At 40.7% G+C, this 25,373-nt stretch overlaps 1 protein-coding gene across 1 annotated transcript in view; it reads left to right on the top strand.

The window, feature by feature from the left end:
* Nucleotides 1-25,373, top strand: part of TRHDE (thyrotropin releasing hormone degrading enzyme) — a 934,547-nt gene that overhangs the window by 111,354 nt on the left and 797,820 nt on the right. Inside the window, exon 2 of the mRNA XM_089674098.1 lies at nt 7,466-7,739. Coding sequence (XP_089530224.1) covers nt 7,466-7,739 — 274 coding nt within the window. The remainder of the gene's footprint in view (nt 1-7,465; nt 7,740-25,373) is intronic.

The following is a 25,373-nucleotide window of genomic DNA, read 5'->3' as shown; positions in this document are numbered from 1 at the left end:
CTGGTGTTCCAAAGAGAACCTCTCTCTCTCTCTTGTGTCTATAGTTATAGGCCTCTCTTCCATTAATTTTAATAGAGTACTTGATTACTTAGCCAGTCTAGTCCCTTTTATAATTGGCTAACTTCAAATCCCCTGTATTTAGCATACACCAACCCCCTTTAAGGCAAATCTTGGCACAAAATAAATATATATAAACTTGCACCACAGAAAAATATAAACTTTAAGAAATTTAAATGCTGCTGTTCTAAAAAACAATACTATAAAATTATAAACACCCCACAGCGCAAATAAATTATATGTGAAAATTAAAAATACTATAAATAAAAGTCAAAAAAAAAATCTAAAGTCCACACAAAAAATATATATACATTGTGCTCAATCCCAAAAAGAAACGTGCTCCAAAAATTCTTCAAACAAATGTGCTCACACCATCCGTGATTAATGCTCTATCCCCACTCACCAGATGGAGTGGACCAAGACCTTGGATAACGCCCTGGAGGAGGGCGAAATGCATCAACGTATTTCCGGTTTCGGTGGGGGCGTGGTGACTTCACTTCCAGTGAGTGGAATGCACGCTGGTTTCCAGAGTGATTTCCTGCTATTTGGAAAGAGATTTTGGTTTATCTTAGCCAGTCCACTTCTACAAATGATATAAGCCTTATAATATGAGCCTTTGTGCCTATTATGAAAGCCTGAATACTATTTTAAATATGTGAGTGCATAGAAGGCAGCCTTTTTTTTTTAAATTAAAGCTTTTTTACAGTATTGCACTATTTTGTTGTTTTTTGTTTTGTTTTCCATTGTCATCTAATCCTGGGAGTCGTTTCTGGAGGATATTGAGTACAGAGTTATCTGGGAGGACACGCCCAGTCACTTTAAATCTTGGCACACCCTTTATGGAATTTAAGCAAGCCACTTTATGACCTTTTGCTGGGAAATTAAGTATTCATGAATGGACTGGCCAAGTTCATTGCATATCTAAATGAGGTATCCTTTGAAGTGCATATTTGTGAAGCCAACATGTTTTGTCCAATTGTTAGATAAACTAACTCTGGCACCAAACTGTCTGAAAGAGTACTCTCAGCAAAGATGTCTGTTATACAGTAAAGAAGGTGTAATTAATAGAATATTCCCTTTGGCAACTATAGTATCTATAGAAGAGGAATTTATGGGGAGACATATTGCACATCTGCTCTGATAAATCTCTAACTGAAATATATTCTTAATACAATATTATTTACAGTGTTTAATGAAGATTTAACATAAAGTCATTATCTAACAGGTTTCATTTCTGTAAAATCTGTTAGAGCAAAACTAAAGATAAGGGATTCTGGGGCTCTTGTCATAATATGTTTGTATGCACAGTATATTTGTACATTAGGGCAGACTTATATCACACAGTGTCTTCCACCAGCAATGCAGGGTTGCTCTTCCTATCAATACTCTGTTGATGCCTCCCAGTCTTTTTTTCATATCCAGAGTCTTTAGACTTTCCCATTGACCAGTCACTCACACACAAGGTAGTTACTTTGTCCTGACAAGATTGTAAACTGCGCTTTAAGATTAGCTCGGGAGCAAGGCAGAGGTTCAGAATTGACACAAATCTGTGGTTTCCTAAAATCCTATTGGTTTAACCACTTGTAATGCCTATGAAATGTGTTGGCCTTGGACCCTTTGTTTCTTGGGTAACTTTTACAATAAAGCATTGTTGCCCAAATGCCAGGGGCATGAGAGGTGACTGATGTGTCACTTTCTCTAGGTTAAAGGAACAAATTCACAAGATATTCTGCTGAGAGCAAGATTAAGACTTGTTTATGGAATGAAACGTGTTTATGACATCTAGTAACCTCACATTAGGAGATAAAAACCTGTTTAAGGATTTCTAAGTTAGAAATCCTTACGTCTGGGGGAGATGAAAAGAGGTTTTGGGTTAGATAAGAAGCAAAAGTGTGACTTTTCAGATAATGAATATTGTGGTTGAACATGACTCTGTTATCCTCGTGGAACCCTTCTACTAGCTCCTCCTGTGGTGAGTGTGGCGCCGCCCACCATTGGACAGCTTCCAGAAAAAGGGTTCATAAGGCCGAACTCCGTTCAAGACCAGTAGAAGACCCACTAATGGCCATAGGATGCTCTGATGCTGGGATTTTTGCCAAGGCTATATGAGCTCATCGAGTGGTCGCACCTAAGGCTTCCCCATGACCCCCTGGGTAGTTTGGTTCTGATGGGATTTGTTCCTCCCAGCTTCTAACATAGCTTTGGTAATGTATTAATTCTATGTTGTGATGCTGCCAAATGATGTGTCTGTTTCATGCTGTAATGCTCACACTCCTATTGGTGTGTGTTATTATGCAGATTGTGATGACTATAAGATATATCCTCCTGTGTGTCAAGTGGTAATAAAAGGTGAAGGTTTTGACAGTGCAAGAATATTGCAGTTGGATTCTGTTATTTCTTGGAGTGTCAAGTGAATGCTATGATGTGGCAGGGCACGTGTTCATTTTGTAGATGGTCTTTTACATGCTTAGAACATATAATGGTTTAAATGCTGATTAAAAGTACCTTGATTTTAGTTATTGCACCCAGCATCTCTATTACACCACTTCAATGCCGGGCACTTTTACCCCCTTCCTGCCCAGGTAAAATGTTCAGCTTTCACTGCTCTCACAGTTTGAATAACAATTACCCAAACTAAACATTTTTACCACTAGAACTGCTTTCTTTTGGTGGTATTTAATAAAAACTTGGGGGAGATTTACTAAAACTCGTCCATACAGAATCTGTTGCAGCTGTGCATAGTAACCAATCAGCTTCTAACTTTAGCTTGTTCAGTTACGCTTTGACAATAAAACGTGGAAGCTGGCTGGTTTCTATGCAGAGCTGCACCAAATTGTGCACCATGCAGTTAGGGTAAATAACCCCCTTGGTTTTTTTATTTTTTGTTAAATAAAATTTTTTCTTAATTTCTGTTATAAACTTTTTTAAATAAATAATTGTTCTATATAAATTTAGGCCAAAATGTATACTGCTACATTTCTTTGGTGAAAATAACCCTAAAGAGTGTATATTATTTAGTCTGTAGGAAAATTATAGAGTCCACAAACTATGGTATATATCTGAAAATCAATCAATCCTGAGACGGCCTGTCTCATTTCTTGAGGCTCAAAAATGTCAGGACAGTACAGGACACTACTTTTTGGAAAGTAGACCGTCTGAGGCATGGCGAGTGTTTTGACGTAATTTTTGTCACAATTTTCTGGAAAATAATTTTTTTTAAAAAGTCACCATTTTTTTTGCATACTGTCAGCAGAGCAGAGCAGTGCAGTGCAGCGTCATCATACAACTGGTGTGGCGGTGATCAGCGACACTGACTGGTGACCGTGTGGGAAAAAAAATGATTTCTTAAAAAAAAAATTTTTTTTTTTACTTTTTCTTTCTTTTTTTTAAGATTTGTTTATATAACACTGTGACCATAGTAACATTGTGCTAATCTGGGTGATCAGTACAATGAGTGATCAGCATTTTCTTTTTTTTTTTTTTTTTACATAATCTGATTGCCTATAGCAGTGAATTTAACCACTATAGGCAAGCATTTAACGGAATGAAATAGATTAATTCGGTGTTTTTTGTTGTGATTGGCCACAGCTAATCACATGATTGGCCCAGTTTGTACCAGGTGATTGCTGTCAGCAATCACACCTTAGCAACACAGCTGTATACAATGGATGGCATGGAAGGAACTCATCCGTTGTTTGCAATTGTCATGTGACCTGCTGTGATTGGTTACCATGGTCACATGGTACCGGCAATGGGCTGGTACACAGATCAGTCATCCAATGGACACAGTCAGTGGCTGATCTCACTGCAGTGCAGCCCCGCGGGCTTGTGCGAGGTGGAGATCTGGTATGATGTCCACCCAGATCGACAAAAGTCTCACACTGCCATCATTTTGTTATTGGCCGAGCGGAAACATTTTTCTGCAGATTTGCTTGACTGAATTTTGTTTAACCAGAATACACTGCATGGCATTTGAACCATCGTCAGTAGGCTTAGAAGAGCCAATAAGCATAGTTTTAAATTAAGAAATCCCTTAACTATACATTGGGGACTCCAAGAAGTCATGTAGCAGTGTATTAAAAAGTTTTTGCAGGGAGAGGATAGTGTAGTGTGATAAACTGCATGGGGAGAGATAGCGGGCTCTGTGCTTTACTTATGATTGCCAACTCCTTCAGCAATCACTCTTTTTGTCCTTAATTTTAGTTTATGGTTGAGTGCAGCAGTCACTTTTAGCTGCTGTCCTGTCCATAGCAAACTGAGTTTTCATGTCCTTTGTGGGTATATTGGTACTTATTTTATGTTGATTTTTTCATGAAAAAAGTATGCTGTCTCTGAGGCTGTCTGTGAAAAGTGCACTGTTTTATAACACCACTTACAGCATCCCTCAAACCTGTAACTTAAAGCCATTGTTTTTTTTTCTGTGTCATCCTCAAAGTCATATAAAAAGAAGCCTCTCCCTCTGTACAGTAATTTTTTTGGGGGCATCAGTACATGATCCCAATGCCATAGCAGAGCCCCCCATGTATTTTTTTTTTTTTTTTACAATAGCTGGTTTGTTAGCCTTAAAAATGTCTAGAAATGACTATAAAGATTCTCCACTCCCATAAATGTTTTTGGAATTCGTTGGTAAGTTCTGGCTCATTAAATCTACATCTCAGTTTATATATAACAAAAATGTAGAATAAAGAATTAACCCTCTATGTATTTTTAAAATGTAAGAGCGGGAGGATATGTACTGTAAGCAAACTAGGCACTATTGTATGGCAATTACATGGAATAGGATCAGAGGGAGCACCTCAGGATTGTGATGATGCTGTATCACAGGCTAACAAGCAAGCAAGTGGCAAAGGAAGCTGCAGCAGAGGTAGTGGTGTCATGTCCCTGGCTATGTAGTGTGACACAGATGTGTGAAGAACAAGAATTACTACTAATATTTTGGAAGGTGAATCAATTGGCATATGTAAACAGTGTGTTTTTCTGGAGTTCCCCTTTATATACCGTGAAGAAAAATTGCAGTCACAATCATTATCCCATACTACAATAACCAATATATTTTCTCATTAACTTGTAAAATGGTGGCCTTTCTTAACCTCAAATCTGAATAAACTATACAGTGTTTAGTAATAGTATGCAGTGCTACTGTCAATAGATTTTTAATTGTGTTATACAGAGGAAATAAATTAGGGCATTTTCAGTGAACATATGGCATGACATTTCTAGGATAGCTGAACATGGCTTCAGATTAATTGGTGTGACATACCATGAGTAACTCTGAATACAGATAACCGACCTTGATATTTTTGCCTTGCTACATTTTGTTACTTTTCTTCAAAAAGTCAGATCTCCATGTTTTTACATCATTTAAAGCTATATATAGCAGTGTGGCAGCTATGGTGTCTTTCTCATTTAATATCATATGAATAGAAAAACATGATTTGCATAAAAATAAACTTGTGAAATGAGGACATCTTCATCGCTCACTCAAAGTCACATTATATTGTTACCTGAGACAGGTCAAGGAAACACACTGTTTACAAGTAAGGAAAGAAAAGAAATCTCATAGAGATACAATGCTGTACTGTTTGTGCTTGCAAGGCAGAAATGAATGCAGTCTTATTCATAGTCTGAATATCATGGAAAAAGCAGTTTTGACTGTCTTTCTAAAGCCAATTTCCAGTACATGAATTTTTGGATAATAATATGCACATAAACTGAGCCACATTACATTTTGAGAAGAGCGGAGAATGAAGAGGTGAACTTGGTGTCAGGCACTTTCATTGTCTGTCTTGACGGAGATCCAGTTCCCTCTGCTCATCCTAAGTACTGGGACTGGCTAACTAATGTTATCAGCAATTCTAGCCTGTAAACAAGCTACGATGGTCTATGTGGCCAGCAAGCACGGAGGCTGCTTTTACCATCCTGCAATGTGTCTACAGATAAAGAGGCAATACTTTAGCTATTTCTGCCCACAACATAAAAGTGAACCAAGTCTTCAAAGCAGATGTAAACCCTAACTCAATGATATTTAGGGGTCCAGGTATAAAGCAGCAGTATGGCCTTACCACAATCATACATCTACTTTAAAATTAAAAATTAGCACATTTTATAAAGCAGAGTGATGCACTTTACAAATGTGCTGACTCTGGAGCAAGCATAGCCCTATTCATTTCAATGAAAACGGGGGAAAAAGTTACGTAAAGGAGAAAGTGCATGGATCTAGTGCAATTAAAAGTTTCACGTTTATTAACAAAACACAAAAAAGGACTTGAAAGTGGTGTTGATCATGGCTCTCAGGTACAGTCTTATAGCCCAAAAATCCATGGCTAGTGGCAGGGCTTTACATTGGATAAAGAAGATACTGTCCCTCAATAGTAGCTTAGGTCCTGCTTCCCACTGGTCGCGTGTTGCATTGAAGATGTCCCCCCAGCTATGGTTGCATGGTGGTTTTCAGGATAGGCTTCTTGATGATAACAGTAGACCATGAATGTGTAATGTATGTTGGAGAAACCACTTAAAATCTCCATCAGAACACTGTGCAATAGGGTGACAATGCAGAAACACAATGGGAAGACAGGAACAGAACATTATCACCCTATAACAGGAAGTGCCAGAACAAGGACCTTCATGACAGTAACACCATGTTTTTATAGCTAAAGCTTCAGATTTAAAATTATTGAAAATTACTTTTTGAAAGTACATCAACATGTTAAATCTTATGAGATTTTACTGGTTGGGTTTACACACAGTATACTAGCATTTTGAATGGCATTTTTCCACAAACATGACAGTGTGTATTTTATAGAAAAAGTAAAATCCAGGTGGTCTGCAAAATTACAGTGTAGTAAAATTACAGTGTGCTTCAAAGAAAGATGGTAGGGAAATTAGGCACTGCCTTATAGAGTTTTTCTTGACATAATGTTTCTATTGCAGCAAAGATGCGCCAGTCTAAGAGTATAATTGTAACATACCTGACTAACTTGAAAGTGTAAAACCAGATTTTACATCTTCTGTCTATCTTTAGTTCCATGGGATATCTCAAATTCTTGTAACCTGAAAGAAAATGGGCTTTGTGTGAACAAATACAGTTTCGCAGACATAGTGGCATGAGTCCAGAGCCCTGAGAGCATATCATCAGGCCAACCTGGATGCAAAAGAGAATCCATTAGGTCACATTACTAGACTGAGGATACCTGGAAAAAAAAGCATGTACATCAAATAAAGGGGCCAGAGGAGGTAGGAGGGCTGAAGTTAGGTTTTAAATGCTGTAAGTTTATAGCAGTTACATTTATGTGCAAGTTAGGGGTAATGAATGATCCCGCAAGACATGAATTTCTGGGATTGTCCAGTTATGTGACAAATCTGCAATAAGCTAATGCATTAATCATATATATTTTTTTCTCCTCTTTAGGCTGCTTGGAGTGACGCAGTTTTCTCCAATTCATGCAAGAAAGGCTTTTCCCTGCTTCGATGAGCCTATTTATAAGGCAACATTCAAAATAAGCATCAAACATCAAACTTCCTATATGTCTTTGTCGAATATGCCAGTGGAGACCTCTGTTTATGAAGAAGGTGGCTGGGTTACGGATCATTTTTCACAAACACCTCTAATGTCTACATACTATCTTGCATGGGCTGTATGCAATTTCACCTATCGTGAAGCTATTACTAGGAGTGGTGTTGTAGTAAGTACTCCTTACGTGATCATTTTAATTTTTTTTCTCATAATGTTTATTGTTTGACATGGTTGCTAATACTTTCAGTTATTTGTTAATTATTGTTTAAACAACAATTTGACTTTTCCAATCTGTTTGTGTTTTATGCTATTTTTTGTGGAACATATTTGGCAGTATGAAACAGCAGAATTACATGCTTCTGGTGCACAGCACAAAAGTGGGAAAATGTGCCTCTCTGTCTATCCTGAGTGAGTCTAAGGCAGGCCATACATCAAGTCACACAATCAATGTGGATGGTGGCATCCTTCCCACTGAGTTATTGTATTTTGACAGTGGGGAGACTTCCCCACTATCAGAATACACTGATCAGTACTGCCGGCTATAGCTGGTGACACTGATCGATTGGGAAAAACCCAATAGGTTGGTTGCATAAATGTTGATCAGTAGATCAACATCTGTACAACCACCCTACCCATATATGTATTGACATTCAGCTGGTCCCTGCTGAATGGGACAAATTTAAAACCAAGTATGGCTGGCTTTACTGATACATCAGCTTGGTACTGTCTATTGTTGGTTGGTTTACTTTACCTGCACAAACATAGTAACCAATGTAGCTTGGCCTTAGGTCCTTATTAACATTCAATTAATGTAGTAACCAATGTAGCCTGGCCTTAGGTCATTATTAACATTCAATTAATGTAGTGCACTTTATGCATTTTAGATTTATTTCCAAATTTTCATCTACTTGCTGAATGGTTGCAAGAATGTTTTTTATTGAGAATTGTGATTATCCTGTTGACTTCAGTTCTAAAATCTTCCATACAAAATGTTCATTTTCTATGCATGATGACTTCAGTTTACTAACAGGCAATGGGAATTCTAGTAGCTATGGCATTGAATCTGAACTGGAAATAAATGGCTGTATCAAAGAAGCACAAAGCAACTATATAGTGGGGGTAAAGCGGTCTGCCTTGTTTCGAATCAGCTATTGAGAAAAAATGCATTCAAAAGTTGTTTTTTTGTTGCTAAACATTTTTGTTCTTCAGTATTGGCTAATAATAATTTGGATTGAGCTGCTCAATGTCTGGATCAAACACAAGAATTCTAGTTGCTGAAAAAGATCATAAACATGTTTTAAATTGTTACCGTGACCAGGCTATGCACTATCAAGCATTTACTTGTTTTTAACAAGCTGTAAATGATCTTTCAAATAAGCCATCATTAGCCTCTGTAACTGCAGGAATTCTGGAATAAGTTATCTTCAAATATTTAAAATAGATTAAATGTTCCACATTTGTCATGCGTAAACATGCAGTGATTGAGAAATTTAAGTATTAGCAGTTAAATATCTATTTTAACATTATCCCTTAACACTCTGTCATGTGACTGCTGTGTTAGCTCTCACTGCAATCACATGATTGTGAACCCATCCTGCTAACTCCTGATCACAAGTTGTGATAAAGAGCACACACTCAGCACACAATCTATGGCCACATGGATGGATATGTGTGGAGTCTAAAAGTTAAAGTGTTACTAAACCCAGGACCCTGCATTTACTATATCTGGTCTCCCACAGTACACAGAACATGGATGTGCAATTATTTTAGTAAATATAAACTGCTAAATACCTTTTCTCATTAGCAGTTAGAGCAGTCTTGTGACTTCTCTCAGTGTCCAGCAGAGCACAGGTTAAAGCTTGTAGGATAAGTTTTCATTTTGCTCTAGGAGGATGCAGACCCCCTGACCTCTGTCTGATTATAAATTACAGTATTAAAAGAAACATTTACATTATCTTTCTTCCCTTCCCTGATTTGGGAATGTTTACATAAGTATTACTGAGAATGATACTTGACCCATTGGCATTTCATGCTTTGGCTGCCTTTGATATAGAAAAAAAAACATGAGGACCTTAACTAGTGCTATCAACTTCTAAATAATAAAAAGACAAATAGTACAACCAATATAAAATAAAAAAAAATCAGCATATTGGTATGAAGCCTTCGCAAGGAAATAAAATACATAGCAATAAGTGATTTTATTTGAACAATTTTCCAAAGAGATGCATATATTCCATGCAAGATAAACTTTGACCAGAATATTCCCTTAGCATAATGGGATGCTCAGAATATACCAAATAAAGTAAACTACATTGAGGGTACATTTAAAAGGAGGACCTATTCTAAAAATATTGCTCTTTTTCTCAGTAAAGGAAAAATCCCAAATTTATTCACTTGCCCTCTGCCCTGTAGCAGACGTACTGCTATAGGGCGGCAGGGCTGCACAAAATCACACACATATATATATATATATATATATATATATATATATATATATATATGATTAGCAATTCCAGGTAGGGGGCGTGCGCGCCCTATCCACGCTGCTATTGGCTGATGGGGATGTCCCGGCTAGGACTTGATGACTGTTTAGAGGGGAGAAATCTGTGTGTAAACACAAATCTCTCTCTTGTCAGCATGGATATGCTGCTTTGTATATCTCTGCACAGCATATCTCCCTAGTAAAACACAACACAGAACACAATGTGAAACACACACAGCATACAGTTACCCTTTGATCGCCGCAGATGTTAAAGTGTTACTAAACCCAGGAGACTGCATTCACTATATCTGGTCTCCCGCAGTACACAGAACATATAAGTGCAATTATTTTAGTTATTTTTTTTCCTCACCAGCAGTTAGTCTTATGATTCTATCAGTGTTCAGCAGAGCATTAGTTAAAGCTTTGTAGGAGAAGATTTTTTTCTGCTCTAGGAGGATGCAAAACCTCTGACCTCTGTCTGGACAGTGCTTATTGGGCCTGTGCTGATCACATGCACACTCCCAAGAAGAAAAAACTCTAGCAATACACCCCAAACTGAGCATGTGCAGAGTGACTCAACACAGTATGTGTTATCAGTAGATAGGAGGGGGACACTGGAAGAAGAGGATCAAAGAAGTCAGTATCAAACCTCTTCGGTTCCACAGTGAGTATAACAAGCATGCTTTACTGCATATACAGACTGATTTTACTGTTGTGGGTTTAGTAACACTGTAAAGCCCACTTTTATATTTATGTCATTATGTATTATATTATGTTATATTATATTATGGTATTATGTTATGAATAGCCTGGTTGTCAATGGTGGAACAACAATATGGTTTTAGGTTAGGTTGGTATTCCCAATTACTTGTACATTTATAGTTAGTGTTATTGTTAGTGTTCACTAGATAATTATTGGTCTATATAATATTAACAGATATACAGTAAATTTGCTTGACACTGTATGTCTATTTAAGATTTACAGTACATTTATAGAGTTTTTGTGCAGCACAGTGGCTTAGTGGTTAGTACTTCTGCCGTTCTGGGGACCTTGGTTTGAGTCTTGGCCGCAATACTATATGCATAAGATATGCTGGTTGGTTTTTGTCTCAATTTGACCTAATATGTATGTTTAAATTGGCTATGCATATGTGTTAGCTCATTCTGCATGCCAGTCCAGGCCTATAAAAATGGGAGGGTTGAAGGGAGACTTGGTGATCTTCCTTGTAAAAAAAATTGCCAGGAAAATGCTATTCAAGGAAAGGAAGCTTTCCCACAGGATTGCTAAAAGTTAGCTATGCCTAAACAGATATCACCACATTAAAGTAGAACTTTACCCATAACATCTTGATAAAAAAAAATAATGTTCTTTAGAAAGGAACATACATTCCACATTATTAATTATGCTAATAATTATTGCTAGAAAGTTTTTTCTTCTTGGGAGAGTGTATGCGATCAGCACAGGGCCAATCAGCACTGTCCAGACAGAAGTCAGGGGTTTTGCATCCTCCTAGAGCAGAAAGAAAATTCCTTCTACAAGCTTTAACCAGTGCTCTGCTGAACACTGATAGAAGTCATAAGACTGCTCTAACTGCTGATGAGAAATGGTATTTAGCAGTTTATATTTACTAAAATAATTGCACTTCCATATTCTGTGTACTGTGGGAGACCAGATATAGTGAATGCAGGGTCCTGGGTTTAGTAACACTTTAACATCTGGGGCAACCAAAGGGTTAACTGTATGCTGCGTGTGTTTCACACACGATATCACCACATTAAAGTGGAACTTTACCTCTTGATCATCTTGATCTTTATCAACAGCTTGATAAAAAAAATAATGTTCTTTAGCAAGGAACATACATTCCACATTAATAATTATGCTACTGATATTAGTGTGAGCTGTAAATTGCCTCCAGTATTGTTCCTGTTTCTTCTTGCTGAAGGCTGCCATTTTGCTGAAGCCCAGTATCCTAAGCAGCATTAAATCTTTAGGCAGTCCAGAAAAATAGAGTGCAACTGAGAATGTGCAGAGCAGGGTGAGAAAGTGTATTGATGGATATTAAAGAGTATGGGCACTTATTTTTAATGTTTTACATTATAGCTATAGGTTATAAGTTCCACATTAAGGATTTAATTAATCTTTCATGTGGAGTTTATTGATAGGTGTATACATTTTTAGCTCTGGATGCTCCACTGTGAATAAGCAGTCAGGGATTTTGTGTTGTTTATTACAAACCATGCAGGTTCAGCTGCAGATATGCCCGCTGGTAATTTATGAATGAATGATTGGATGAATGATTGGCAGTAGGTAATTGGCTATATAAGCATGTGGGCAAAACAGGATATACTAAAGGGATTTCTTCTGTGAGCATTGAGCAGGCCTTTTCCTGGAGATTATTTTATATGACATAGCAAGTTTGTAAAGAATGTTTCAGAGTATCAATTTTTATTATGTTTAGTTTTGTGTAATGCTGTGTGACACTTTCATACTTTTATGAAGATGTCACATAATACTAGTGAGCTTTTGGTTTGTTCTGTAGTGTTATATAAAGATTCCCAGTTTGGAAGAAGCAGCAAAATTGTGGATACTGTGTAATAGAAAGTAACACAGCTGTGGGTTTTGTATATTGTGATCACTACAAAAAGAGAACATTTTACAAAGAATAGACATATTTAAGTGTTTCTTTGAACCAAGGCTGATTCCTTTTTCCCACCTGTGTGCTGACTGTTTGTATTTTGTGTTCATATTAGAGATTGGAAGCCTGGAATGATGCATATTCACAGCTGGGATGGGGAGCAGGTTGAGTTGCAATGATTTAGACCAGTGGTCTCAAAGCTGCGGCCTGAGGGTCAGATGTGGCCCTTTGCTTGCCTTTATCTGGCCCTTGGGCGACTTTTCATACCACTGATCCAATACACTATTCCTCCCACTGACACCAGCAGTGGGGCATAATTCCTGTTATTGACATAGTCATCAGGGTATTATTGACATCAACAGTGGGGCTCGATTTTTCCCACTATCACCAATGATAAGGCACTATTCTTCCACTGACACCAAAGATAAGGCACTATTCCCCTCACTGACACCAATGATGGGACATTGTTTCACCCATAGGCACCAATGATGGGGTGCTGTTCTTTCTACTGACACAGACGATGGTGCACTATTCCTCCCATTGACAACAACAATGGTGCACTATGCCTCCAACCAACACCAATGATGGGGCAGTAGCCTTCCCAATGACACCAAAGATGGAGCACAATTCCTCACACTGACACCAACGATAGGGCATTATTCCTCCCACTGACACCAATGATGCTGCACTGTTCTTGCCCCAATGCCAAAGAAACACTGTTTATTTACTTTGATGCCATTGCAATTTTTACTCCAAATGACCACAGTCCAGCCCCCCTAAAGTCTGAAGGACAGTAAATTGGCCCTTTTTTTAGAAAGTTTGGAGACCCCCTATCTTAGACTAATGTCACACTTACATTCCAAGAAGTCACCAACAGGATTGCGAAAACATGCAGAAAGAACACTCACCCACTTGTTTGTGTTGCTCCCTCAGGTTTAGACAGTGAGGCATCACTACCTTGCTGCTAAACATGCTTTAGAATGTAAGTCACCAGTGAGAGAGCAACTCCTCACTAATCCAGCCAGCGAGGGAGTGACATATGCAAGCAAGTGAATTTTCTTTTTGCATATTCCAGTGATCCTGCTGCTGCTGACTTCCTGGATTGTAAGTGTAACATTATCCTGAGGCATTGCAACTCCTCAGGGTCCTCTGCAGCACAACCTCACCAAAGGCAGGATTGCAAGAGGGACATTGACCTTTGATAACAACTTTAGCGCTTCTGCTATGCAGTTTGAGGGTTAATCCTTCCACATTGTCTGCATCTACAGAGGTAAGTGAGGACTTGTTTTAAAGCTCATTTACAACATTGCTTAATTGTAAATTTGTGTTCACAAAGTTATTTTTTAGATGCTATTTAAAAAGTGTTTGGCATTTTTTTAAGTATATGGCTTTCTTACCAGCTTTATTCTAAGCACACAATATATATTTTAACCCTACTAAACCTCAAAACGGATTGTCTAACTCGTTTTTTTTATTCTGGAATTTTCTCTTCATAATTTTTGGGTGGTAATTGAATCCAAAACCTTAATTAAAAAAATAATTAAAAAATAACAAAAACAGGCACCCATTTTTATATACAGATAAAAAGTTCTATTATAAATATATTAAAACCCCTCACAAGTTCATACAAGCTGCAAATCACCTACATGAGATCCTCTGCCCAATTAATCATATACACTGTAAAAATCATGTCAGCAGCTCATAATAATTGTAGCAAAGTGCCTGAATAATTCAGAAAGTCATCATCTTATAAACATGACTGAATTCTCAATCAAATAACATCTCTATTCACTGGAAATATCAGTTTCTAGTACAATTTCATGTAATCAGAACCCCCATGTATTTTAAGAGAAAAGGATCCACAAAAAAAATTTTGAGTAAGAACGCACAACGTGAGATTTACTAACATACTTTAAAGTTTATTTTTATTAAAAAGCCTAGACAGTTTAATGGGTTAAGACAAAAATTACATGGGTGAACAAGAGTCACCCCTGTTTAATTTCAAAATAATGAAGATACAAATAAACCTTCAGATTATGTTTTTAAGTATGTATAGGGGTAGTGGCAAATAATTGAAGTGCTATCAATGGGTTTGTCACAATGTTGGAACATTGGATGTCTTTGTGATTAATACATTGCACATGGTGAAGTACATTCTTTTTTTAATATATCAAATTATAATTCTATTTTTTTAATTGATTGTGTTGTGCTGGCACCTTTAAAAGTTCCATTTGTATCTTTATTTTCATTCTAGACCATTTAATGTGGTAACTTATTCAGGGAGTATAGTCTGTTCACTTAGCAAAACAAATTTTCCATTTGCAAGGGAATTTTCCCTTAGTTTAGCGTAGGCCTGGACAAATCTTTCCGAGATCTATTAGCTAGCTGAAAAATTTTAGGAGCCAATAAATTAATTGGTCGTCATGGTAATTAGAGCTTTCCAAATGTACTTTACTGACATAATTACACAAATTCACAAAAAGTGAAGTATCTGGGTATATATATCAGTATATAAATGTTTTTTTACACAGACAATACTATCCGTCCATCCATATTATCATTTACTCACAGTACTGACTCCTAAGCGCACACACACATTACTTCACATGGTCTTACAGTGCTGACCCATATGTACTCTCACACAGTACTGACCCATATGCAGTTTTGTACAAATAATCTTTCTTAGGAACACATCTTCTTTTTTTTTTTTTTTACAATATATTGATTATTTTTGCATACGTTGATATGTGTACACAAGAGTTTGTTAGTCTGCAGTACAGATTTATTGTTTTGGAAAGGTTTAGTGATTGGGGAGCTCCTGTTTCTTCTAGGAGGCCTCTACTGGCAGCTGAAGTACTTAAAGTTAATTAGGAAATCCCATTTCTAGCAAGTGCCATCTAGTGGCATCTGATTGTTTGTTTTGTAAATTAACCCCAATGACTTAACAGTAGTGAGTCATTCCACTGACTCACCCCTTATTGAATGGCTCAGTATAGTGTTGGGCTCGATGTACAACGAGTCAAACGTAAGTGTCGCAGGTGTTCCTCTTTCTGCGTCAGCAGCAGTTTAATTTTTTTTTTTGCTTTCTTAACTTTTTTTAAAATTGTATTTATTTGTTTGCGTCACAGGTGTTCCTCCTTCTGTGTCAGCTGTGGTTCCCTTTTTTTTTCTTTCTTAATTTTTTGTTTAATGTTATTTATTTATTTATTTTTGTTGCAGCAGCAGACGCCCGGGTTCCTTTACTGTTCCCATGGAAAAGGATGAATAGATGGTCTGACCTACGGAAGGATGCTGTGAGCCTTAAGGTCTTACCTACATGCTGTGGGTGAGCGTCATCAACTCCAGAGGCTCTAAATGTTGGCAGGAAAATCTGTTGGTTTTCGTGGAAGACCGAGGTCACTTTAGGATTAGAACCTAGCATAGGGATGTGCACAACTCGATCCGGGAAGAATGTAAAAAACAGCCCTTTAAAGCCAAGGTTCCCAATTTCGGAGACTCTTTTTTTCCGATGTAACCGCCACCAGAAAGGCCACCTTGATGGAGAGCTCCCTCACTATGGGTGACCCAGCTGATTCTGGCACGCCTTCAGAGAAGAAGTCGAGGAGAGGCGGCAGGTCCCATTTTGGGAACCGCGGTTTCCTCTGGGGCCTCAACCTTACTGCCCCTTTGAAGAATTGCTGAACCAGAAAGTTGTCGGCCCATGATACTCCAGGGAAGGCTGAGATGGCTGACACTTGAACTCTGAAGGTGCTGAACAACAGGGGCAGGTCCAGGCCTGACTTCAGGAATCCCAGGACATCCTGGACCCTCGGATTACTAAGAGATCCACCCACGGTCGAGATATAGTCCACAAATTTAGACCAGACTCTTCCATAGACCCTGTTGGTACTTGGTCTTCTGGCATTCATCAGGGTAAGGATGACTTCAGCAGTACAGCCTAAGGCCTCTAACCTCCCCCTCCCTCTCAAAAACCATACTATTAGATGAAACTGGGCTGGGCAAGGGTGGAGAATGGCCCCCTGCAACAGCAGATTTGACTTGAGAGGGAGAGGAACCGAATCTCGAAAGTTGTGAGTTGTGCCAGTAAGGGAAACCATGGTCTGTTTGGCCAGGATGATATTACAGCCACTACCTCCACTGCTTCTTCTTTGAGCCTCTGAAGAAACCTGAAGATAACAGGGACTGGGGGAAACACATAGGCCGTGTGAAACCTCCACTGATCCGTTAGAGTATCTACCCCGAAGGCCTGGGGTACAACATCCCCAGTTTGTTCTTGCATGGGGAGGCAAACAGGTCAACTTCCAGACTGATCTCGAGGGTCAGTATGCACTTGAAAATCTTTGTGTTGAGATACCACTCGTTGTCCAATTGAACCCTGTATAGGAAGTCTGCTTGCGAGTTCTGGACTCCAGGGATAGGCTGTGGGTCCCACGTTGTCTCCTTATGTAGGACACTGCCATCATATTGTCATTTGTCAGACCTCAGGAGGACTGATTTCCCCTGTGTTAGGTGCTGGAAGGCCCGTAGGGCACAGAGCGCCACTTGTAATTCCAGGACGTTCAACCCAACCTTTGGGAGGGAAAGTTCCATCTGCCGTGGGCTGCCTCTGACTGATAGATAGCACCCTATCCGGAGTTGCTGGCATCTGTTGTTATTGTGACCCAGGAGATGGGGGCAATCCAATGGCAATTGAGCAGATTCTTCCTCTGCAACCACCAAGGGAGGCTCTCCTTCATGGAGAAAGATATGTAAATGACCTGGCCCATCCTGCATGGATTCCACTGTTGAAGAAAACCCTTCTGGACCACCGGAAAAATCTCTGAAAAGCTCTTGTAATGGGCACATGAAAGTAGGCATCCTTCAAATCTATAGACAGGAGCCAGTCGCCTGGTTGAATTGCTTGTTGAATTGTGAATAGCGTCTTCATCTTGAATTTTGACTTCCTGACAAAGGAGTTTAGATGGGTGAGATCTATAACCACAACCTGCGCCAGCAGAGAGTCCATGTAGGACAGCAGAATTTCCCTCCTTTCTTCGGAATGTGAATGGACCGTAGGGGTGAACCTGAGATGAGGAGGGCTTTTGAACGTCCAAGCATACCCTAAAGATACCATGTTGACGGCCCAGGTGTCCCGGATTGAAGCCGCCCAGACATGCCAAAAGTTAGGAAGGCGTGCCCCGACCTGGCCTGCCAAGCAAGACCAAAGCAAAATCAAAGCCCACACATGGATTCTCACTCTCCGCCGCACTATCTGAGGCTCCAGCTGACAGGCGGCTAGGTTGTGAAGGTTCCAATCCCTCTTGGGGATCTTTGGGAGAGGAGCACACCCCGACCGATGGGCTGCGGGCGCGACTAGTCCCAATTTCTTTCATGGACTCTTGAAGTCTGACCAAAGCCTCTACCTGTTGGTTGGCAGGTTCTCTCTCACCGGTCGTTCGTGCAAAGCAGGAGTTACATAATGACCTGTCATTAGGAACCTGAGAATTGCACCCCCTGCAAGTTTTCCTATTGGAGTGGCCGGAGTGCCCCTTAACGCAATGCCTAGAGGAGGAACGAGAGCTTCACCTATGATGCCTGGAGCTGGAAAGAGACCTGTGGCATTTGGATTTAGAGGACGAGTGATGGCACTGAGAGTTGGACGCATTTCCGTCATTGTGTACTGTATAGTGGCAATCAGACCTAGAAGGGCTGAGAGAGGAAAAAAAAAAAAAAGACACAGAATGGGGGATGATTAAAAGCCACAGAAAAATGCCAGTGGGGGAACATGGGGCTAAAACCGTCCATCTAGGAGCTGGCCACAAGGAGGCGATGACACATCCATGCCAGGTCAGCTGGAAGGCAACCAAGCTGTAAAATAAAAACATGACTTGCAGAATCCCAGCAGACCACCAGGGGGGAAAGAAGGTACTGACTTTCACAGTGGACCACAGCGCTTAGGTAAGCTGCCGCATTCAGCCCGCAGGATTTCCCAAAGAAAACAGCTTTGACAGCTGTTTAAATCTGCCGTCACAGCTGTGACGTCACTGCTGCTGTACTGTGCATGCGTCGGACCCCGGGACGCCCACGTGCATGCGGCGCCATCTTGCCATACTGTGCACGTGCAAAGCCAAGCCTCGTTCCAAGGCTGACTCGCGCATGTGCAGTACAATGTAGACTGCTCCAGACAAGGAAGCGGTGGCCTGGAGCGCAGCATTGCACTCCAGGCACCCACTAGCACCAGGGACTGAGTGACTGCCTGCCTTGGAGACTGCCTCGTCCATTCGGAGTGCTACATGGCCACCCGTTGTTAGCAGGCTATCTGGCCCAAGTTGCCACTCGCCTGCCATTGGCAAACCTGAGCTCTTCCAGCCACCGACTCCTGCTCGCCTATTTCTACTCCACTATTAGCTGGGGAACGCTGGAATTGATGAGGGGACTCCTGCTCCCCAACTCCTGGCACCACATTCATCCTCCGCATCCAATACCCTGTCTTTAGCTGGGGAGCCGTGGAACTGACAAGTAGCGTGTTACGTCGCATCTCTCAGAGATGCTTGCCGGGCCTTGGTCTCTGACCATCTTGTATGCGGGAACCAGGTAAGACTTACAATAGGTCCATAGGAGGAGGATAAAAAAGAAACACGACCTGAGGAGCAAAGATTTATGGGAGTGGGGTCTTATAGGAGAAGAGAGGGCGGGACTAACCATACGTATGCTGCCATGGAGTCTGTCAGGAAAAATTTTTTCTCCATAATAGCTGTTCCTCTTTATGAGTTTTAGGTGTTCTTACTTCTGCACCACCAGTGGTTTTTTTTTTTGGCTTTCTTAATTATTTTACATTAATTTTATTAAATTTTGTTTGCTGCAGCAGCAGTAAAAAAACTCCATAATTGCTGTAAACCTATTTTCTTTTATAAAAAACAAACAATAATAAAACAGTTTATAGTGCACCAAGCACAAAAGTATTGCACCCAAGTACCAAATTCCCATCCCACACTCTGAACTTAAAAGTTATGCAAATCCCCTCATGTCTGAAAGGCCAACAAGGAAAGCATACGCTCACAGGAAGCTAAAAGAAGGCAATCAGCCTCTGTGTCCACAGTGAAAAGTGGTGGTAATGGACATGGTGCATCCTCTACAGGCAGGGCACACTTGTTCTTTTTTCCAGTGCTGTCAGTGTTATTGAGCCACAACATGCAGAAGGTGTGGAGTAGATAACTAAGCCATCCTCATCCTCCTCATCCTCTGTCACCCAGGCTCATTCTAGTTCACCTTCCACCACAGCTGCCAAAGCGGCCTTTTCCACAGGCTCCTTTTAAACAGCTACAGTGTTCAGAATAAATGAGTACACCCCTTTTGAAAAGTAAGATTTTAATCAATATCTCAATGAACACAAGAACAGTTTCCAAAATTTTGACAAAATTTTGTTTTATAGAACATTTGTTTAGCTCATTACATGAAAGTAAGGTTAATATTACAACTTAAATTACAAAATTTTCAGTTTTACTCAAATTAGTTGATGCAAAAATGAATACACCCTACAAAAAAACTACTACATCTAGTATTTTGTATGACCCCCATGATATGTAAGGACAGCACAAAGTCTTCTTGGCATGGAACAAACAAATTGGCTACATATTGCAACATCTATCTTTTTCCATGCTTCAAGAACAACCTCTTTTAGAGCCTGGATTCTGCATGGAGAGTGACTCTCAACCTGTCTCTTTAGAGTTCCCCTTAGGTGTTCGACTGGGTTCAGATCATACTTGGCCACTGAATCACTTTAACCCTGTTCTTCTTTAGAAATGCAACAGTGGCCTTAGATGTGTGTTTTGGATCATTGTCATGTTGGAAAGGTGCACAATGACCAAGGCCATGGAGTGATGGCAGCATCTTCTCTTTCAATACAGAGCAGTACTCTGTGAATTCATGATATCGCAGTTCCCTGACACCAGGAGCACTCATGAAGCCCCACAGAAAGACACTGCCACCACCATGTTTCCCTGTAGGCACCATGCATTTTTCATTGTACTCTTCACCTTTGCAATGTCATACAGTTTTGAAGCCATCAGTCCCAAAAATATTTACCTTGGTCTCATCACTCCAGAGTAGAGTCCCAGTGGTCTTCTTTTTTCTGCATGAGCCCTGGCAAATTCTAGGCAGGCTTTTTTGTGCATGGGCTTTAGGAGAGGATTCCTTCGTGGATGACACTCATGCATGCCATTCTTCTGCAGTGTACTCCGTACTGTGTCACGGGAGACAATCACCCCAGTTTGGCTTTCTACTTTTTTTAGGTAACTGCAGTGAACTTGCATGGCAATTTTCTTCAACCCTTCTCATCAGAAGACGCTCTTGTCGAGGTGTTAACTTCCTCGGATGGCCTGGATGTCTCTGTAGGATGGTTGCAGTTCCATCTTTGTTAAATTTTTGTATCACTTTTGCTACAGTATTCTGACTGATTAATAAAACTTTGCTGATCTTCTTGTAGCCTTCACCTTTCTTGTATAAAGAAATGATTTTCTTTCCCCTTGCGACATTTCTCTTCCATGTGGTGCCATTGCTGACAGCATGAAATGGGAAGGGGTTTTCTTTGTTATTTTTATAATCAACTCTCTGCTGGACACCTGTTTAATGAATATTTAGACTCACCTGTAGTTGAATTCTTGTTAATTGGGATTTTATTGTCTAAACTTTAACTTTGCTCCCAAGTCTTTCATTGGGGTGTATTCATTTTTGCAACATGGTCTTGAATGAATTTGTTAGGAAAAATCCTTTTTTTTGTGTGCAAATTAACAAATCTTGTTTGCAATCAATGGCCTGCATTTTTGGGAGTATTTTTTTAGTAAAGTGCCCCATAGAAAATGTTGATTCTGAAAGGAAAGTAAAGGTTTTCTGAAAAATATGTTGGGGTGTACTCATTTATGCTGAGCACTGTATTCCTTCCGTAGCTCCACCATAATGCATGGAGGAGTCAGCTGAATTATTCAAACATAGGGTTAGTCCCATGCTGCTGGAGAATGCGCAGCAATTTCATTGCTCTGATGTTGGTTCCCAGGTTGAGGAAGGGAATGACATGAGCCTAGAGAGAGGGGGTGCCCATGACAGACAAGAAATTGTCAGTTATGTTCCCCCAGCCACAGCATACTGCCAAATTAGCTCCAGTGATGGGGAGGGAGGGGATGATGAAATCACTGACAGTACTTGGGTGCCTGAGAGAACAAAGGAGAAAAGTGAGGAGGAGGCACAACTCCAACAAGGGAGGATGTCCTCCGGGGGCAGGCGTAAGGGCAGCCACCCTATTGCATCAAGGCGTTGCTGACTCTCTGCTGACTTCCAAAAGTTCATTGGTGTGGGTTTTTTTCAACACATGTAGCATTGCTGTTTGCAGTCTGTTTGAAGTGGATCAAGCGTGGCCAAAACACTAGCTGCTTGGGCACCACATGCTTGACAAGACATATGATGACCTGCCATGCAGTCTGTTGGCAACAGCACCTGAAAAACCCACATTATAAAAAAGTGCAGACTTCTCCTTGCTCTTCATCTGGGCTCTCTACCCTTACTATACCTCAATTCTTCTCAACAGCCTCCACTGAGAGGGATTATGGTATAGCAATGTCTGCCACAGGTTTTTGCACTCAATCTTCTAGCACTACTTCATCTGTTGATTTCACTAGCCAAATTTCGCTACCTCAGTTGCTGTACTGTAAAAAAAAAAAAAAAACAATTCTGTCCCCCATCCACATGCTTAGAGTGTAAATGCCAGCTTAGCCAAATTGCTAGTGTTACGACTGCTGCCTTTCCTTCTGGTGGACTCTGCCCCTTCCATGAATTTGTGGAATGTGCTGTACCACAGTGGCAGGTTCCGAAAATAAATTTCTTTGCAGGTAGGGCCATTCCAGCTCTGTACCATCATGTGGAAGGCAATGTTTTGGCCTTGTTGGACAGGGCAGTCAGCAGCAAGGTCCACATTTCTGCTAACACGTGGTACAGCAGGCATGGTCAGGGACGTTACATTTCCTTCACGGTGCACTGGGTAACTCTGCTGGCAGCTGGAATGCATGCAGGGCAGGTTTCAGTGCCAGAGCTTGCTCCACCACCACGCCTCCAAAAAGCTGGTGGTTATTCTGCCACATTGATCTGCTCCACCCCTCCTCTTCCACTTGCTCTATGGCCTCTTCTGCTTAATTGTCCTCTGAACCAGCTGTGCTTCCTAAGCACCACAAGGATCGTGAGCCACAACAATACATGCATAAGTGACGCTATCCCTCTAGACTTCATGCTGGAGCCCATGCTGAGTAGAACCATGGACAGGGCACTTGAGACAGAACAGACTTCCTTTCTTCTCAAAGCCCCATTTATGCAGATACCATTCCTGTGGGGCCACAGAACACACAGCAGAAGGAAGAGGAGGAGGATTGTCGCAGCATGAAAGGAGAGGATAACATATGGCAGTCTTCAAGGGATGGTTTTCAGTCCCCAGAAACCCAGCCAGGAGTAGTACATGGCTGGGAGGAGGAGTTCCTGACAATGTCATCCTCAGGGACCCAGAGGACTCAGAATCTCATGCCTCCTCAAACTTATGCTGCATGGGCTCCCTGATTCTGTAAAGCCTACGAAAGGGCCCGGGGATTTGTTATATGAAGGAGAGGGATCATTACTGGCTGGCAACCCTTCTTGGTCCACATTACAAGGGTAAGGTTGCAGAGCTCATCCTGCCTTTGCAGAGGGAGCAGAGAATGAAACATCTTAAAAAAAATTTGTGTAACACCTTTACAGACACTGGGAGGTTACCATTTCATGGACAACATGTTTCTGGGGCTTCATTCAGTCAAAGGAAGAGCGGTGGAGAAAGTGGCTGGCTGATGCATTTATGCAGGGCAGGAAAAGCGGGGGCGCTTGATCCCCTGTGGCTTACCAGGCCTCGTGCCTTCAGCATGGCAAAAAAAAACCCGACGCCCGCTGACCCGTCCTCTCCCACTGAGCACTCGCCGCAATATGACAGGTCTGATAGTTGCCGGTAAGATGTAAACAATTGGGCGGAGCTAGCAGTGATGTCAGCGTTCTGAGGGCACATGACCCGGTAAGCACTCGATCGTCCCACCCTTTCCTGCCCTGCCAGGCTTGTGCTTGGATCAAGGGTCCGGTAGGAATTTAGGGGTACCAATGCTTTTTTCCTCCCATTTTTGGGGTGGGGGGTTCCCCTTAAAAGTCGTACCAGGCCTAAAGGCTTTTAGAGGGAACCCCACGCACTTTAAAAAAAAAAAATACTGTGGGGTCCCTCCTAACCGTCCTGCCAGACCTACAGAGTCTGGCATGAACGCAGTTTATTTTTTTTTTAATAAAAATGTCATAAAAAAGTCAGTCCTGTTGCAGCAGGTTCTATACATTGTACAAATGTGCAACTTTGCTGGTCGTTTAAGGGGACATCCCCAGGCATGATATTTAAAGGAATTTTTCATTTTTTTTTACTTTAAGCAATGAAAAATTACTGCCTCTTTAAAAATTGTGATTTTTTTAAATTTTGTTTTCACTGATTCACGTCTGTCAGGGCAGTATCTCAATCCCCCTAGCCCTTTTATGGCCAATAACTTGCATATAAGCCTTCAAAATGGGCACTTTTAAAGCGAGCAAAATCCTCTTTTGTATTACAGGTATAGACTCCAGAGGGAGATATCATACATATATTTATAAATACATCAGTGGTTCATATAGTGAACTCGGTGTAGAGTTATTCCCTGAGGTCATCACAGAGTACAAGGGAGCTCTCTTTACATCTGGAGGAAAAGAAATTCAATCTCCAAACACGGAAAGGTTTCTTCACAGTAAGAGCTGTGAAAATGTGGAATAGACTCCATCAAGAGTTGGTTCTAGCCAGCTCAGTGGATTGCTTTAAAAAAGGCCTGGATTCTTTTTTGGGTACATGGAATATAACTGGATACTAACATTTATAGGTAAAGTTCATCCAGGGAATATCCGATTGCCTCTCGGGGGATAAGGAAGGAATGTTTTTCCCTGCAGGAGCAAATTGGATCATGCTTTGCTGGTTTTTTTTGCCTTCCTCTGGATCAATTGTGGGTATAGGATTATAACTTTTTTTTTTAATGGTTGAACTGGATGGACTTTTGTCTTTTTTTCAGCCAGACTAACTATTCAAGCATTCGACATCGAACCGAACACGGGGGTGTTCAGTCCATCACTAGCTCAGTACAAAGTTTTTTTCCCAAATGATACTTACCTAGGGGGATGCATCATTGATCCGATGATGCATCTGTCCCCCGCCATCTCTAAGAATGAGAACTTCGTGATCACATGACCACTGATCAATGAGTTCTCACTGCCTCTGTTAGCAGAGAGCGGTGGCTGTCAGTAAGGAACGGCTGGCTCAGGCTCTCAACTGCTCACAGAGAGGCTAAGCCAGGTGCTGCTCCATACTTTGGGGTGGATCTTGGGATCTTCCCCAGCCTGGACTACCTGAGTGACGTCAGCCAACACTGTCAGTTGAAAACGGGTCACAGGAGTGCAGAATGAACTGCACTCCTGTGATCCACATGAGAAGTATAGCCAAAAGAGCTTTGGCTGTTCTTCTCCTTTAAATTAGAAAAAAACAGTACTTTAAAGCAAGTCTTTAGGTGTCTTATGTGCTATCTCTTTAGCTACCTGACGGTACTCTGGGAGTCATTTGTCATGTATCAAATGTTTATTTGGAAAA

Source organism: Staurois parvus, unplaced genomic scaffold (genome assembly GCF_062004578.1).
Source record: "Staurois parvus isolate SC_StPar_1 unplaced genomic scaffold, SC_StPar_1.0 ptg000147l, whole genome shotgun sequence".
Classification (NCBI taxonomy): Eukaryota; Metazoa; Chordata; class Amphibia; order Anura; family Ranidae; genus Staurois; species Staurois parvus.
This window is presented reverse-complemented; position numbering and strand designations above follow the sequence as displayed.